Source organism: Theropithecus gelada, chromosome 12 (assembly GCF_003255815.1).
Source record: "Theropithecus gelada isolate Dixy chromosome 12, Tgel_1.0, whole genome shotgun sequence".
NCBI classification, from domain to species: Eukaryota; Metazoa; Chordata; class Mammalia; order Primates; family Cercopithecidae; genus Theropithecus; species Theropithecus gelada.
Genome location: NC_037680.1, coordinates 3,440,899 through 3,459,530, shown reverse-complemented (window position 1 = coordinate 3,459,530; position 18,632 = coordinate 3,440,899). Strand labels below are relative to the sequence as shown.

The window sequence follows — 18,632 nt, the reverse complement described above, 5'->3', positions numbered from 1 at the left end:
AATTAACAAGGTATAGTAGTGCATGTCTGTAATCTCAGCTACTTAGGAGGCTGAGGGGGGAGGACTGATTGAGCTGGGGAGGTCAAGGCTGCAGTGAGCCATGACTGTGCCACCGTACTCCAGCCTGGGTGATGGGGAGATGCTGTCTCAAAAAAAAAAAAAAAAAAATTTTTTTCCTGCTCTACTCATCTAAAATGGAAGTGATCTTAGAAAATCCTTACTTGGCTTGAACACCTCCACATTCAACCCCCATGACACTGACACACACACACACACACACCCCCTGAACACCTCCACACCCAACCCTCATAACACACACACACACGCACCCCCACACACACCTTATTAAAGAGAAGCCAAACTAACAAATCCAAACAACCCCAGCTTATATTTCTGCTTAAATTTCCTTAAAGTTTCAATTCTAGCCAACTGGAAGTTTATAGAGTAATGGTTCATTCTGAACAGAGAAATTAATATTACACTAGAAAAAAAATTTATAGAAGTGGAATGACATGCAGTATAAATGAATTTTTTGCTTGTCCAAATGTCCACAAAACTAGTTAAGATTTTCCTACCCCCAGTGTCCAAGATGATGCATTTGGCTTGGGACAATATGTCAAGATATGAGACAGGACACGGCTCACTCACAGAATCTCAGGGTTGCAAGAAATCTTAAATGTAATCTTATCCTAATGCCACCTCTACCACATTCCTGCCAAGAGGCCACCAAAATATAATGGTAGAACCACTCACAGAAATCCTTCAGAAAGCATGAGAAAAATAAACTAAAAATGGAGCAATTTTCCAATTTTTAGAAAATGGGAAAGGGTTCTTAAAAATACAGATCAAGCCAGGCACAGCGGCTCACGCCTGTAATCCCAGCACTTTGGGAGGCCCAGGCAGGTGGATCGCTTGAGCTCAGGAGTTTGAGACCAGCCTGGGCAACATGGTGAAACCCTGTCTCTACCAAAAATACAAAAATTATCCGGGTGCAGTGGTGCCTGCCTGTGGTCCCAGCTACTCAGGAGGCTGAGGTAGGAGTATCGCTTGAGCCCTGGGAGGCAAAGGTTGCAGTGAGGTGAAATCGGGCCACTGCACTCCAACCTGGGTGACAGAGTGAAACCTTGTCTCAAAAAAAAAAATAAGAAGAAGAAGAAGAAGAAGAAGAAGTTAGCTTGATGTCAATCCTCAAGAAAACCCCAGAAAAAAATTACATAGCAAACTGGGAAAAGTCATTAAAAAAAAAAAAACAAAAACAAAAACAGCAGTTCTTACAAGCTGGCACAGGTATAATATGGACAAATCATGTCATGCTAACCTCATTGTTCTTGATAGACCTACTAGGCTAGTAGATAAAGACAATACTGTAGTCTTAATGTATCTTGGCATTTGAAAGTTTTCCATAATACAATTTTAGAAAAAAGAAAAAAAGATATGTCTAGGTTCCCCTGTCATCATCCTATGGGATAATGACACAAGTTCAAGACATTTTTTTTAAAATTATTCTTTTTTGTTCAGACAACTCTGTCACACAGGCTGGAGTGCAGTGGTGCAACTCTAACTCACTGTACCCTCAAATTCCTGGGCTCAAGCTATCCTTCCACCTCAGATCCCCCTGCCTCAGCCTCTCAAACAGCTGGGACTACAGGTGTATGCCATCACACTCAGATAATTTTACTATTTTGTAGAGATGGGGTCTTGCGATGTTGCCCAGGTTAGTCTTGAACTCCTGGCCTCAGGTGATCCTCCTGCCTTGGCCTCCCCAAGTGCTGGGATTATAGGCATGAGCCACTGTGCTCTGCCCTTTATTCTTCATCACAATACTTTATGCATTTCTTTTTTTTTTTTTTTTTTTTTTTTGAGACAGAGTCTTGCTCTGTCACCAGGCTGGAGTGCAGTGACGCGATCTCAGCTCACTGCAACCTCTGCCTCCTGGGTTCAAGCGATTCTCCTGCCTCAGTCTCCCAAATAGCTGGGATTACAGGTGTGCGTCACCATGCCTGGCTAATTTTTGTAGCGTCACCATGCCTGGCTAATTTTTGTATTTTTAGTAGAGATGGGGTTTTACCATGTTGGCCAGGATGGTCTCGATCTCTTGACCTCGTGATCCGCCCGCCTCGGCCTCCCGAAGTACTGGGATTACAGGTGTGAGCAACCATGCCTGGCCTACTTTATGCATTTCTTTCAAAGAACTTCATATATTGAAATAGCTCATTTATTAATGGCTTGCTTGTACCACAAGTCTATAAGGTCTACTCCATCAGGCACTGCAACTTATAAATTATAGCATGATGCCTGAAAAATTAATAATTGCTTTCTGAATATAAAAACCAAATTCACCTAATTACTAACCATAATACAATTATTAACTAAATTGTCCTACAAATTTTAAGATCACAAGATCCTGATATCTCACAGAATCCTAAGAACTAAAAGAAACTTCAAAGATCATTGAATCCAATCCTAAGGGGATTAAAAAAGAGTGTCTCCACAACACAGAGCTCCTCATTGCTAAAGCAAGCCCCTTAAGATCATATGTACTGATTCCGAAACATAATAATCTAATTGAGCCCTGACCAACACTAAAATAATCCTTTAACTCAATTGTTTAACTACCAAAGCTCTGTCATCTGTAGCCAAGTAGAGTATGACAGGAAAACACAGTTCATCGATAAAGTACATAGAATAAAAACAAAACCATAAATAAGCAGCAAAATTCCAATACATGTATTTTCCCCTATAATATGCCCTCATTCAATTATTTGCATAGTAGCACCCTCTATTATTTTCCACAATGAAAAAAATCCATTTTAGTCAGTTAAAATTTACTTAGGTTTTATTCTTCTGACATACCATATATTTATCAATCCCTAAATAAAAACACAAGTCTTAAAAGCGGTCTCTTAAACGAACACATTACTTTTCAAGATAAGATCTACTAAAGTTAAACTGTATGTGTTTACCTCATTATTGGTATAATGTAGATCCATAGACTGTCCAAAGGCAATTTTAGCTTTAGATCTCAGATCTTCCAGTTTAACTGGTCTGGGAAACTGAAGGATTCTATATAAACACAATTTTAAGATTTTATTTTCTTAGGCAAAGTTAAATAATAAACTTGCAACAGTTATCTCCTTTTAGAGAGATACAAAATTAACTTAAAATTATGTAAATATTCACTTTACTTAAACACTACAACAGCACATTTTTTATCACAGGCACAAATTTTCAACCCAAAATTCAAAAACTCTGAAGTCTGTTTTATCCTAATACAAATTTTAAAAAAGAAATTCTCAAAATTTTCTGCAGTTTTTAATTTGCACTGAAACTACCATATGAATGTTAAACAGCAATGCAAAATGTTTATTGAGGAAAGTGATTAAACTTAACTATGTGACATCTTTATGACAGAATGAAATGAAACTGTTAAAAAGAATAAAGTTGTTCTCCAGGGATTCAAATTTTGATTTCTGTATCCTTATCAACTCATTATTTTGGGGTACATGTATCATGTAGGCATACTTCCAAAATAAATATTTTAAAAAGATTAAAATTCTAGTATTTTCTATTTCCCAAAGGATTGGCCTGTGCTGCCCCTTGAGAGCATGCACCTAAAGCTTGAAGACCACCAATACCACACTATAAGACCCGTAAGGAAAGAGGCTATGTCTGCTTTGCTCCCTTTATTCCTCCAGGGCCTAGCATATATATACTAAGTACTCAACAAATAATGCTGAATGAATGAAAAAATTGGGAAAATATCCATAAATAGGAAAATAGATTGGAGAGTTCCATGGTTTATCTGATATATTCCAGTTTTAAATATTTCTATGTAAAATACGCTTATATGATTTGTGAGCCACTTTAAAATCCTTAAAACTGTTAGGCTTTTCACTATATTATTTCATGAGACACTACTAGCAGATATGAAATTCCATTGTCAGGCCAGGCACAGTGGCTCATGCCTGTAATCCCAGCACTTTGGGAGGCTGAGGCAGGTGGATCATCTGAGGTTGGAAGTTCAAGACCAGCCTGGCCAATATGGTGAAACCCCATCTCGACTAAAAAATACAAAAATTAGTCGGGCATGGTGGCAGTCGCCTGTAATCCCAGTTACTCGGGAGGCTGAGGCAGGAGAATCGCTTGAACCCAGGAGGTGGAGGTTGCAGTGAGCCAAAATCACGCCATTGCACTCCAGCCTGGGCAACAGAGTAAGACCCCATCTCAAAAAAAAAAAAAAAATTCCATCGGCCTTAACTCCTATTAGGTCTTGTCAGCAATTTTGTTGTGAACTACCATCCTACAATTTGTGCACTGAGATACGGATACCAAGTAGAAGGCTAGGTTTACATCTCTGCTAAATAATTTACAGCCACTAGTCCAATTCACTTTCCTCAACATCGCTAATGACATACATGTCATAGCATTGAGGTCTCTTCAGAATAATCAGAATTGTGAGTGTTAAGCTCACGTATATAAATGCTATATAGTATCTGCGGGATGAAACAATTACAAGGAAAAAATATACTTAATTTCCCTCAAGTAAAAGTAAAAGGAAATGACAATATTTAAAGTCTGTATTAAGCAATGATCTTATTTATCTCTGAAAATTGCAAACACATTAATCATTTCTGATGTTTGGCCTGAATTTTGACATATGTTATCTATGTTAAGTCTAAACACATTACACATTCCCAAGGACTACTCTATTCTCAATTTGTAAACCATGAAACTTCATTCAAATCTGAAAAGAACCTTTCAACAGCTTAATTAGAATACACATTTGATTAAATCAATTAATTAACATGTAATGTTTCTTTCCTTACCTTTTTTCTCCCCTATGTTCAAATTTGACTCGGACATCATTCTGTAACGAAATGACAATTGAGTCTTTCAGAGATCAGACAAATCATTCAGAGATTAGATAAAACTCCTACAATTTCTAAATCATATTGTTTTTTAGCCATTCATTTAAAATAGACTAGACGAGGAAGGAAGTTTGAATTTCTGTACCAGCTCCAAACAATTGATAGTGTCTGCTAAAAAGTTGAGAATTATGTTGCTGAATCTGGGCTCAATAGGAAAGAACACCAAGATCTACTAGTGAAGGTACCAGGAGTATGAGACATTTGCTGATCCTGTTATGGGAAATACAGAATATTATATTTTTGTATGTCATGCTGAGTATCCCAAACTAATCTGATTTATCAAAATCAAAATCATCCTCATTTCTAAAAATCCAGAGTAGACTATTTGAAGAACAAAACAAAACAAAAAACAATTTGCTTAAGTGTTTGAAAAATGGATGAAATGTCAGCTTTGGAAAACAGTTACCACATTAAATGAAATGCTACCTTATTTTTTCTGGGAAGGGGTCAACCTTGGCTGCAGAATGCTACCATTCTTTATGAATGCATACTTTAAAAAAATTTTTTTTAACTTTTAAGTTCAGGGGTACATGAGCACATTTCTTATACAGGTAAACTCATGTCATGGGGGGTTGTTTGTACAGATTAGTCACCCAAGTATTAAGCCTAGTACCCATTAGTTATTGTTCCTGATCCTCCCCCTCCTCCCGCCCTCCACCCTCCGGTAGGCCCCAGTGTCTACTGCTCCCCTCTATGTCTCCATGTGTTCTCATTATTTACCTTCCACTTATAAGTGAGAATATGTGGTATTTGGTTTTCTGTTCCTGCATTAGTTTGCTAAGGATAACTGCCTCCAGTTCCATCCATGTTCCCGAAAGGACATGATCTCGTTCTTTTTTATGGCCACATAGAATTCCATGGTGTATATGTACCACATTTCCTCTATCCAGTTTACCACTGATGGGCATTGAGATTGATTGCATGTCTTTGCTATTGTTAACAGATGAACACACACTCTTATGGGAAAATGTATAACAAACACTAACAAAATACTTGATTCGAAAGTGTAAAAGCTAAACACATTAAACAAGTCCTCCATAAGATTAGTGTATTAAAGGAAAGTAATTCATATAAAAACAAAATATACTTATTAAAATAAACACCTGTTTTTTTGGTGATGAAGATTTTGCTTTCCTGGTTTCCTGCAAGGATAATGCTGGTCGACTGGCCTTATGAAGGACAGCCAAATCTTGCATGATTGAGTTCAAAGCTTGCTGATCATCTAGGTAATTTTGAAATAAAACACATATATAGAATTGTAATTGTGACATATATATCAACATGTATAGACATCACACAAAATTTATAATAAAATTTAAAGTAGAGAATGTATTAATTTCATACAAAAATCCATCTAAAACATTTTTAATGCCTATCCTTTTGGTAAAATAAAATTGCAATAGACTCAAGCTCTACCATTAGTCCACACATGTGACACTAATAGACAAGATGAAGTCATTCTGATTCTTCCACTGATTTAATATCCTAGATAAGGTCAAAACTGCCCTGTTAAAACGAATTCTTTTCTATGTCTCCTAAAGAAAACATCAAGATATCTAAAATCTTTTAAAAAGTAGAGGGAAAAAAATAAACAACTTTGTATAAATATCATTACTTAGCACTTATGTTCAAAGTACAGACTTAATTTTGGAAGGTGTTTTTTTTTTTTTTTCTTTCATCAATACTTAAGAGTCAGCAACAAAGAAAAGCTTCACCTGTGAATACTGGCCTACTGTATTTGGAAATGCTCTTTCAAACTTCTTCACCATAAGGTTTGACAAGACTAAAAACAGACTATTTAAAGATCATGGTCAGTAACAATGTAAGAAAATTCCTTTCTTTAGAAAAAGTACCAAGTCCATAAAACTGAGAGAAAGGATCATGAACATGAACATGAACTTTTAGACTCTTCTAAATATACCAATTGTTTCTTTCTGAGACTAAAAGCATGTGCCTGCCAGTAATGCCAATTATAAGCTCTCTGGAAGACGTCAGGGACAACTTAATTTATTTTCACTAGTAAATCAATTCTACTAACGATAATCACAAATGGTAAATAAAGGAATCATGAGACTTTACAGTTTATATTTTAAAATGTAACCATTTTGGTGAGCAGTAACTTATGTTCTTGGAGTAGTAAAAAAACATGCCATATCCTACAAAGGGAATCACTAAAAATATTCTGACAATAGCCCTAATAGTCTCTCAAACACACAAATAGCTGACTTCTGTAATTTACTAATTTTTAGTAACATTTCATATATTCTATTTTGTAGTGAAATTATTTGCATATTAAAATTTAAAAGTAATAGTTATAAGGTTTTATTATTGGTTTAATTTATTAATATTTCCAGGTTAAGAGAAAATTTTATAATTCTTCACCAAGTATTTTTTATAAAATAAAGTTTTATCATAATGTTAGTTTAGCCAAATAGGTAACCAAGCCACAGACAGGTACAATATAATCACAATAGATGCACCCATCAATAAGCTCAGAACGATCTCAACTGGAATAAAAGCATTTGATGTGACCTTCTTTAAGAAGGTTAAACCCTTGGCCAGGCGCAATGGCTCACGCCTGTAATCCCAGCACTTTGGGAGGCCGAGGGGGGCAGATCACAAGGTCAGGAGTTCAAGACCAGCCTGGACGATATGGTGAAACCCTACTTTTAGTCTCTACTAAAAATACAAAAATTAGCCGGGCATGGTGGCGGGCACCTGTAGTCCCAGCTACTCAGGAGGCTAAGGCAGGATAATCACTTGAACCCAGAAGGCGGAGGTTGCAGTGAGCTGAGATCATGCCACTGCACTCCACCCTGGGCAACAGAGTGAGAATCCGTCCCCCCGCAAAAAAAAGTAAATCCTTAATTCTACACTAGGGACAGAAGAACTCTAATTCTTTTTTTATTTTTTTTTTGTAGAGATGGAGTCTCACTGTATTGCCCAGGCTGGTCTTGAACTCCTGGGCTCAAGTGATCCTCCCACCTTGGCCTCCCAAAGTGGTAACTCTAATTCTTTATCTATGTTGTTCTAATTTTTATTAGAAGAAACCTAAACATTTGAATTTAAACAATTTTATATGTTTAATATTACAATGTCAAAAGCCTTGGGGGAGGGCCTTTGGCTAAAATTGATTATCACATTTATATATACTTATTTCTTTTTTCTTTTTCTTTTTCTTTTTTTTTTTGAGACAGAGTCTCACTCTGTTGCCCAGGCTGGAGTGCAGTGGCGTGATCTCGGCTCACTGCAAGCTCCGCCTCCCAGGTTCATGCCATTCTCCTGCCTCAGCCTCCCGAGTAGCTGGGACTCCAGGCACCCACCACCATGCCCAGCTAATTTTTTGTATTTTTAGTAGAGACGCGGTTTCACTATGTACTTATGGGTAAGTACAATGGGTTTCTGACACATGTTGGAAGGACATTCAATTGAGCATAAAACCAAAAAATATTTGGAAAATAATTTTTTCAAAAATCTTTTATCAGAAATGTTGAATTAAATACCTTATATGTGGCCGGGCGCGGTGGCTCAAGCCTGTAATCCCAGCACTTTGGGAGGCCGAGACGGGCGGATCACAAGGTCAGGAGATCGAGACCATCCTGGCTAACACGGTGAAACCCCGTCTCTACTAAAAAAATACAAAAATCTAGCCGGGCGAGGTGGCGGGCGCCTGTAGTCCCAGCTACTCGGGAGGCTGAGGCAGGAGAATAGCGTAAACCCGGGAGGCGGAGCTTGCAGTGAGCTGAGATCCGGCCTCTGCACTCCAGCTCGGGCAACAGAGCGAGACTCCGTCTCAAAAAAAAAAAAAAAAAAAAAAAAAATACCTTATATGCTTATTCATGATATTTGAAAAATAAGTAACAGAAGAACATCCTCAATCAAAAATTCAAACATCTGTCATGGTGTTCTGTGACTACCTTTATACATGTTTTTAAGCAATGATTGTTGCTCTTCTATAGAGCAGTATTATTTGAGGCTGACAAAAATAAATTTGATTGATACACAGAGTACAAGTGACAGCAGCCAAAATGAAAAGTTGAGAAAGGAGTTCAGTAAAAGCACATCCAATTTGGAGCTGAAAGTAAGGCTAACTAGAGTAGAGAATTTGGGCTCCAAGAGGGCACTGATACTCATGACTACAGAACAGGAAGTGGAAGGAAAAATTTTAAAGTAGGAAGGTGAAGTCTAAGCTTACAAACTTGCTACAATGACACACAGTGAAAGTGTCCTAGCCCCCACTTTCATCACATGGGCAAATATAAGTTCTTCATGAGGGGGTGTGTGTGTGTGTGTGTGTGTGTGTGTGTGTGTGTTTTGTTAAGCAAGAAGTAGAAAATGTGTGATAAAGGCAAACTCTGGCAAGTAAATGTCAGAATTAAATCCCAGGATCAGTCTAAGTTTCAAAATTCAGCATCCAACTACTCAGTCCCATTTTTCTTGATTTAGGATAGGGTAGGCCATTCATGACTCCATTTCCTTCTAGTGCCTTCCTGTCTAATCCCTGCCTCATGCTGGAACCCTTAACACAAAGGAGAAAAGGAAAAAACAAAAAGGAGGTAAAGAGGAAAACAAAATGATACGTAAACTGAACATACACAATCCATTCCCATACTTTAGTCTCTTTAAACTAATATTATACCACAATATACGACCAAGAGTTGTACAACATATCATCCCTGAGCACCAATGATTTGCTGCTCTATGAATCATAAAATAAAATCTTATGTTTCCTCTCTTGCCATCAGACTTTAAGCAAATCGCAACACATCTTAACAGTTTATTTTGAATGTCCCTACTATGTTATGCATAAAATGATCACTCTAAAGCTATAGCAACACAAAAAGTACTTTAATTAAGTCTATTAAGTAAATATAAAACATTTCATAAATCTGCTATATCATAAAATTTATTTATAAAAAGGTTTATAATAGCACATAATAGAGACAGTTTTTTCACTTCCATTCTATCCTTTAATTATAGCTGAAATATGCTTTTAGTTTGAACTCACCCATCATGGCAAACAGCTCAACAATTTGAAAATCAGGAAAATGGTTCTCCCATCAGCATTGCCTTAGAAGATAAAACAGATTAACATATTAATAAAAAGAAACAGAAAATGAGCCACGAAAAGAAAAAAGAACAGTATAAATAATACTAATGAGAAATATACAATATGAATACTTTACACATTTTGCTGGGGGGAGGTGTTTTATATTGAAGGTTGATCATGTAGGCACCCCCTTGCCTAACACATAGCAAAATTCCAGACTCCCAGAAGAAAAGCAGTTATTCAGCATAAACCATAGTGTCTGTACAAACCATTATCAGTTAGAGGCAGGACCCCTCCTGAAATCCAAGTTCTCAGGTGTCAGCCAAAGACTGACTCCTAAGCAGGCCTTCTAAAAATAAGCAATCAGGCCCGCTACATTAACTCTTTTTCTATATAAGCAGCAATAGGAAACTAATATATTGGTTTAAAAAGAAAAAACCTACATAAAGCAATCATTATAACTGTGTTGCTGGGTATACAATACATAATAATATAATTCATATAATATTAACAGTACACAGGAAAGGGAAAGGATAGAGTTACATAAAAGAAAGGTGTTTATGGCCAGGAGCAGTGGCTCACACCCCCAGCACTTTGGGAGGCCTAGGCAGGCGGACTGCTTGAGCCCAGGAGTTCGAGACCAGCCTGTCCAACACGGCGAAAACCCACCTTTACAAAAAATAAAAAAATTAGCCAGGTGCAGTAGTGCATGCCTGCAGTCCTAGCTACTTGGGAGGCTGAGGTGGGAGGATCACTTGGGCCTGGGAGGTTGAGGTTGCAGTGAGCTGTGGCACTCCAGTCTGGGCAATACAGTCAGACTGCCTAAAAAAAAAAAAAAAAAAAATCTTAAAAAAAAAAAAACTGTTTGTATACCATTGCAATTAAGTTGATATTAACTCAAACTATGTTATTACAAGATGTTAACTGTAATTCCCAGGTCAACTAGAAAATAAGATGAAAAATATACGATGAGTGCCAACATGATACTATGAATGGAAAATTCCACAAACCTGACCTCATGTGGTATGTCACAGTCAAAAGGCAGACGCACAACTCACAGTTTATTCAGCATCCCCCAGGAGAAAAAAGACCCTCCCAGCCCCTTCCACTGCAATATTATCTTTTCCATGCATGCCCAAATTCCCCCATGCAAGAGGCCTACAAGGGTAATAAAATAGAAACTTTGTTTCAGACACAAAATTACTTAAGATATTGTTGGCTAGTGCAGTGGCTCACACTTATAATACTAGCAATTTGGGGGAGCCAAGGTGGGAGGATCATGTGAGCCCAGGAGTTTGAGACCAGCTTGGGCAACACAGGGAGACTCCCATTTCTACCAAAAAAAAAAAAAAAAAAAGAATTAGAAAAAAAAGCCAGGTGTGGTGGTGCATGCCTATAGTTCCAGGTAATTGGAAGGCTAAAGTGGGAGGACTGCTTGAGCCAGGGAGGTCAAGGCTGCAGTGAACTATGACTGTACCACTGCACTCCAGCCTGTGTGACACAGCGAGACCCTGTCTCAAAAACAATTTAAAAATTACATAAAATTACCTTTAGCTATATGAGTAAGATATATATGAAACACAAGAATTTCATGTTTAGACTTGGGTCCCATTCCCAAGATACCTCACTATGTATATGCAAATATTACAAAATATGAAAAAATCCAAAAAACTTCTGGTCCCAAACATTTTGACCCGAATATGTTGCCAACAACAGACACGCTTTTCTTTCTCTCTCTCTCTTTCTCTCTCTTTCTCTCTTTCTTCTTTTGGCAGGGTCTTGCTCTCCTTCCCAGGCTGAGGTGCACTGGCATGATCACAGCTCACTGCAGCCTTGATCTGCCAGGTTCCAGCAATCCTCCCACCTCAGCACCCCCGATTACATGGGACCACAGGTGCACACTATCACACCCAGCTGATTTTTAAAAAAGATTTGTACAGATTACCTAGGCTGGTCTCGAGCTCGTGGGCTAAACTGATCCTCCCAGTTTGGCCTCCCTAAGTGCTGGGACTATGAACCACAATGCCTGGTCCACACTTTAAATCCAAAGACAAAATAGGTTGACAGTAAAAGGATAGAAAAAGATATACTATGCAAACAGTAGTCAAAACAGACCTGCAGTGGCTATACCACTATCAGGCAAAACAGATTATGACACAAAAATTGTTGTGACAAAGGGCATTTTATAATAAAAGATAGCCAATACATCAAAAAGATATAGCAATTATAAACTTATATGCACCTAACAACAGAGTCGCAAAATACACAAAACAAAAAAGTATAAAATTCAAGGAAGAAACACACAATTCAAAAATAAAAGTTGGAGATTTCAATGCCCTGCTATTCAATAACAGATAAAATAAGTAGACAGAAAATCAATGAGGAAATACAAGACTTGTACAACACTATAAAACTACTAGGCTTAACAGACACCTACAGAAAAATCAACCTCAAAACAGCAGAATATACATTCTTCTCAAATACATATAGAACATTTCCAAGACAGACCAAATAATAGGTGATAAAACAAATCTCAGTAACTATATGGACTGAAATCACAAAGTGTGTTTCCTGACAACAATCCAATGAAATCAGAAATTGGTAACATAAGGAAATCTGGAAAATTCACGAATATGTGATAATTAAAAAACATACTCAAAAATAATCAGTGGGTCAACAGAAGGCATAAGGAAAATTAGAAAATACTTTGAGATAAATGAAAATGAAAACACAACAAACCAAAACTTACTGGATGCATCGAAAGATAAAATTTATAACTGTAAATATTTATATTGACAAACCAGAAAGATGTCAAATCAATAACCTAACCTTTGACCTTAAAATACTAGAAGATGATGAACAATTTAAATCTGAAACAAGCTAAAGGAATAGGGAGTAGAAAATAAAAACACCATTGAAATTTTAAAAAATCAATAAAACAAAAATTGGCCCTTTGGAAAGATCAACAAAACTAATAAACTTTTAGCTAGACTAATCAAAAGCAGCAGCAGCAAAACACAAATAATCAAATTCAAGAATTAAAAAGGGAGCATTACACCAACCTTTCAGAAATAAAAAGGATAAGGGAATACTATTAAAAATTGTACATCAACAAATTAGATGACTTAGATGACACAGACAAATTCCTAAAAAGAAACTACCAAAACTGACTCATCAAGGAGAAATTAAGAATTTGAACAGACCTATAAAAAGACTAAACGAGAAATGAAAAATTTCTCACAAATAAAAGCCCTGGACCAGATCGCTTCAAACATTTACAGAATTTACAAAAACGGTTCCAAAAAAAAAAAAAGGAACACTTTCCAATTCATTGTGAAGCCAGTATTACTCCAATACCAAAACCAGACAAAGCTATCACAAGATGAGAAAACTAAACATCAGTATCTCACAAATAGATGCAAAAATCTCAATAAAATACTAGCAAACCTAACCGAGAACATTAAAAAACAAATTATATAACCTGCACATTTGGGATATATCCAACAAAATCAAGGTTGGTTCAGCATCTAAAATCCATCTCACTGTGTTTGCCCAGGCTGGTTTCAAACTCCTGGGCTCAAGCAGTCCTCCTGCCTCAGCCTCTCAAAGTGTTGGGATTACAGGTGTGAGCCACCCAGACTGGCCTCGAGAAAGTGCTCCATTCCTCATGCCAATCAGTCCCATTTCAAGGGCAAGCACTATATTACCTCAGTTTTTAGGACTTTTAATCAAGACAAATGTAAGACTAAATTTTAAACAGCTGAGAAGAAAACATCTAGTCTAAATATCTTATTTTAAAATCTGAGGGCCAAAAAGATAATATAACTTATAAAGTTGGACAAAGCTAAGACTTGAATACCTGTTTCTTATTTCTTACTCAAGTAAACTTTCCATAATACCGTATCACTCCAATTTACCTTTTGAGGAAACAGTGAGCTAGAATAGGAAATTCTCTGACCATACATATGCACATAGAGAAAGTCACAAACTGGTTGCGGAAGTTTTATCTAGTATATTCTCTTTCAATAAAAATTTAAATTCTCAACCAAATTTTTCAGGTGATTTTGTTTTGTTTTTTGAGACATGGTCTTGCACTGTCACCCAGGCTGATGTGCAGTGGTACTATCACGGCTCACTGCAGCCTCAACCTCCCGGGCTTAAGCAATTCTTCCACCTCAGCCTATAGTGTTTGCTACCATGCCCAGCTAATTTTCTGTAGAGATGGAGTTTTGCCTTGCTGTCCAGATGTCTGTAAGTACCAATCCCCAATGGATGGCAGAAGAACCAGAATATGGCTGATATATAGCTGATTTAGAGGAGGTAATTGCAAAATGAGCCTAAAACATCTCACTGAACCAGAAAGAAAGTACATAAAGACTATGGGGACATGTCAAAAGGCCACAGGCACAGCTTGAAAGGGATTCCACTAACCAAATATGGGACAATTTGAACATCAAAATAAAAATGTTGGATTACGGGCCCACTGAATAAAAAAAAATGAAACAGTGAAGTTGGGCACAATAGCTGTAATCTCAGCTACTCAGGAGACTGAGGCAAGAGGATCACTTCAGCCCTGGAGTTTGTAGCCCACCAGGACAACATAGCAAGATCCCATCTCCTGAAACAAACAAAAAAAGAAAACCGTGAGTCCATAAAAACAAAGATAAACAAATAAATCAACAATGGGAGGAAGAGAAAGCTTTTTCTTATGGTAGAATGTCAACTAATGAATGTAATAAAATTAGAAAGACCACCATTCAGCAATCATCAATAGAAATAATCAAGTAATAATTCAACCAAGAAAAATCAACGAATGCTAAAACTAGTGGATGAAAAGTGTGATGAGGAATGAGTTACTTGGTTTTAACATACCTCCAAAAAATAATCATTTCCACACATTTTTCAAAGGAAAAAAAAGAGTACCTTTTTAAGTGTAGAAACCCAGCAGACAAAAAAAGAAAAAAAAAAAAAGCTTAGTCAAATGATCCACATTAAGATCATCAGTAACAGGCAAATTAAAATCATGTACCTAACTGGCCTGACTTCCTCAATTTTTAAAAATTAAAAAAAAAGTGCCACCTGGTAAGATACACTGAGAATACCACATCACCTCTGTGATATTGCTGCCAAAAACTGATAACCTGAATTGATTCATAGGGAAGCATTAGACAAATACCAATTGAGGAACAGTCTAAGAATTAACTGCTCTGTAAACCTCAAAACTGTCGAGATCATGAAAGTCAAGGAAACGTTACAGCTGTTCTGGATCGAAATACATCAAAAAGACACAACAACTAAATGCAAATTATAATCCTGATTGAATTATTTTCCTAAAATGAGCATTATTGGGACTACTGGCAAAACTTGAATGGTTTCTGTGGATTAGATGATACAATTCTATCAGGGTTAACCTCCTGATTTTGACAGTTGGATTCTGGATATGTAGGAAAATGTCCTTATTGATAGCAATTACAAACTAAAATGTTCAGGGGTGATGGAGTCTCATGTTAGCAAGTTACTCTCAAATAATCAAAACAAGTTTCTTTATACTTGTTTCGCAACTTCTGGAACTTAAAATTATTTCAGAAGAAAAAAATTTAAAAAACAATATATTTTTTAAAATTCTATTCTTCTCTAGTCTTCTCTATCAAGAAGCATCTCTATTTTTCCAATTGCTCAAAACAAACATTTTGGGATAGCTTGGATTCCTCCCATGCTCTCACCTTATATTCCAATCCACCAGCAAATCCCATTAGCTTTTCCTTAAAATATGTATCACTACTCCAAGCCATAATCATCTCTTGCATGGATTACTGAAATAGTTTCATATCTGATCAACTTGATTTTACTCCAAACTCTAATATAACTCATTTTCCATACAGCAATAAGGATTATCCTTTTAAAAAGTAAGAGAATGTGAATGCTCTCTGTCAGAAAGTACTGGTAGTTTCTTGTAACACTTTGAATAAATTCCAAAGTCCCTGCCATGGCTTACTTCATATAATCTTGACTTCCCTACTTCTTGTTTTTTTATTTTCTTTTATGAGACAGGGTCTTGTTTTGTTACCCAGGCTGGAATGCAGTGGCACAATCATGGCTCACTGCAGCCTTGACCTCCTGGGCTCAAGTGATACTCCCACCTCAGCCTCCCAAGTGCTCGTACTATAGTTACCCACCACCATAGACAGCTCATTTTTGTATTTTCTGTAGAGACAGGGTTTTGCTATGTTGCCCAGGCTGGTCTTGAAGTTTTGGGCTCAAGCAATCCACCTGCCTTGGCCTCCTAAAGTGCTGGGATTACAGGCGTGAGCCACCATGCCCAGCCAACTTCCCTACTTCTTGAGGTTATATTCTACTACAGTAAAGGTTATACTACAGAACACTGCTGCTTCCACCAAGACTAACACAATGGATGATGCCATCCCCACCACTGCAAAAAACAAACAACAACAACAGCAAAAAAGAAGGCTGTTTAAGTACTGGTAGGCTAAAAACATAAATATCCATTACAGCTTCCATGGCAATGCACTCTCACGATTCTCCATTCTCCACCCCACTTCCCACATCTCACCTGAGTGGGCTTCAGAATCTCTTTTTCCTTGCCTGGCTAGTAAATGCTTGGGCCATTTGAAGTTTCATTCTTGCACTACTGCTCTTTTCATTCTATTGAGTCTGTTGAAGAAACACCACCTATAAACTAACCCTCAAATCTGTATCTCCAATCTAGACAGAGCTAAGCTTCAAATTCCCAATTACATAAAACTATTTGTTAGATATTTTAATCCTTGGCCACATGCTTAGGATGGCAAAGCAGTAAGTTAAAATAGAGTACATTATGACTACCTCAAGTCTTCAGAATGATTATAAGATAAAAGCAAATCCCTCATTTGGTAACCCCTTGGATTTATTACACATAGCCAAATATACTTCCTGATTTAGTGAGATAATTGAGGTAAGGATCTGGCAAGGACTCTCTGATTTTGTCTCTTTCATATACAAATTTCATTATGATTGTCAGACTGTCAGACTGGAAAACCTCAAAATTCACAGGACACTAGGTAGTGTACTCACAAAGGTGTGGTCTCAAAAGTAGAAAAAATTTATGCTAAACTAAACGCTGCTCTGGTTCTACCTAATGGAAACTTAAGAGCAAGACGCAAAGGATCTGTTTCCAAGTAATTCAACTGCCTCCCAAAACATGTAAGAATGCAAAAATGTTCAGTGCCCAACAAGGCAGAATTCATAATACATGGTATTGAATCAAAAAGTACCACATATGAAGAGAGGCAAGAAAATGTGAGCCAGTCAACTAATAACAACAGACCCAGATAAGACACAAATGATAGAATCAGTACAACTGTCACAGCTATATTCCATATGTTCAGGCAGATAGAAGATGTTAAGTACAGGCATGGAAGATGTTTTTTAAATGAAATTTTTACAGATAAAAAAATACAATGCCTAAGATGAAAATTACACTGAATGAAATAAACAACAGTAAATCAGATATTGGAGAACAAAGATTAGTAAACACAATAATAAAAATGACAAAAAATCAAACAAATAAACAACTACAAAAAAATGAACAGAGCCTAAGTGGGCATTAAGACAAGCTGAAAGGAGCCCAATATACATTCAGCTGAAGTCCCCAAATGACAGCAGGGTAAGATAGAATATATACTTGAAGAAATGCCATAACTGTTTGAAATTTGACAGAAAATATAAACCCAAAGATCCAAAACTCTCTATGAACCCAAGGCACAAAAAACTTGAAAAACACTTTACCAAGGTGCATCACAAACTGCTGAAAAGACAATAGCAACAGGATGACAGCAGACTTTCTCATCAGGAGTAATGCAAGCCAGAAGACAGAAAACATCATCATTAAAGGTATACCTCAGAGATACTGCAGGTTCAGTTACAGATGATGGCAATAAGCAAACATCATGATAAAGTGAATTTTTTTGTTTCCCAATGCGTATAAAAGTTATGTTTACAATAATGTGCAGTCTATTAAGTGTGCAATGGCATTATGTCTAAAAAAACCAATGTACATACCTTAATTAAAAATTACTTATTGCTAAAAGAATGCTAAAGAACATCTGAGCCTTCAGAGTTGTAATCTTTCTGCCACTGGAGGGCCTCCATGTTGATGGCTCCTGACTGATAAGGGTGGTGGTGGTTGCTGAAGGTTGGGGTGACTAAGGCAATTTCTTAAAATAAGACAACAGTGAAGTTTGCTGTGTTAATTGACTCTTCTTTTCATGAAAGATTTTGTTCTAGCATTCGATGCTGTTTGACAACATTTTACCCACCACAGAACTTTTTTCAAAATTGGAATCAATCCTCCCAAACCCTTTATCAACTGAGTTGCTTACTGCTGCTTTACCAACTAAGTTTATGTAACATTCTAAATCTTTCGTTGTCATTTCAACAATGTTCACAGCATCTTCACCAGGAGTAGCTTCCACCTCAAGAAGTCACTTTGTTTGCTTACCCATAAGTAGCAACTTCGCATGCACTCCAGTTTTATGAGATTGCAGCAATTCAGTCACATCTTCAGGCTCCATTTGTAATTCTAGCTCTTTTTCTGTTTCTGCCAAATCTGTAGCTCCTCCCTCCACTGAAGTCTTGAACCCCTTCAAAGTTGTCCA

At 37.0% G+C, this 18,632-nt stretch overlaps 1 protein-coding gene across 1 annotated transcript in view; it reads right to left on the bottom strand.

The window, feature by feature from the left end:
• The window catches only part of MAP3K2 (mitogen-activated protein kinase kinase kinase 2), an 89,694-nt gene that overhangs the window by 35,047 nt on the left and 36,015 nt on the right, over positions 1-18,632 (bottom strand). The window contains exons 2-5 of the mRNA XM_025403862.1: positions 9,937-9,998; positions 6,032-6,150; positions 4,827-4,867; positions 2,964-3,063 (exon numbers count right to left, since the gene is read on the bottom strand). Coding sequence (XP_025259647.1) covers positions 2,964-3,063; positions 4,827-4,867; positions 6,032-6,150; positions 9,937-9,943 — 267 coding nt within the window. The 5' untranslated portion in view covers positions 9,944-9,998. The remainder of the gene's footprint in view (positions 1-2,963; positions 3,064-4,826; positions 4,868-6,031; positions 6,151-9,936; positions 9,999-18,632) is intronic.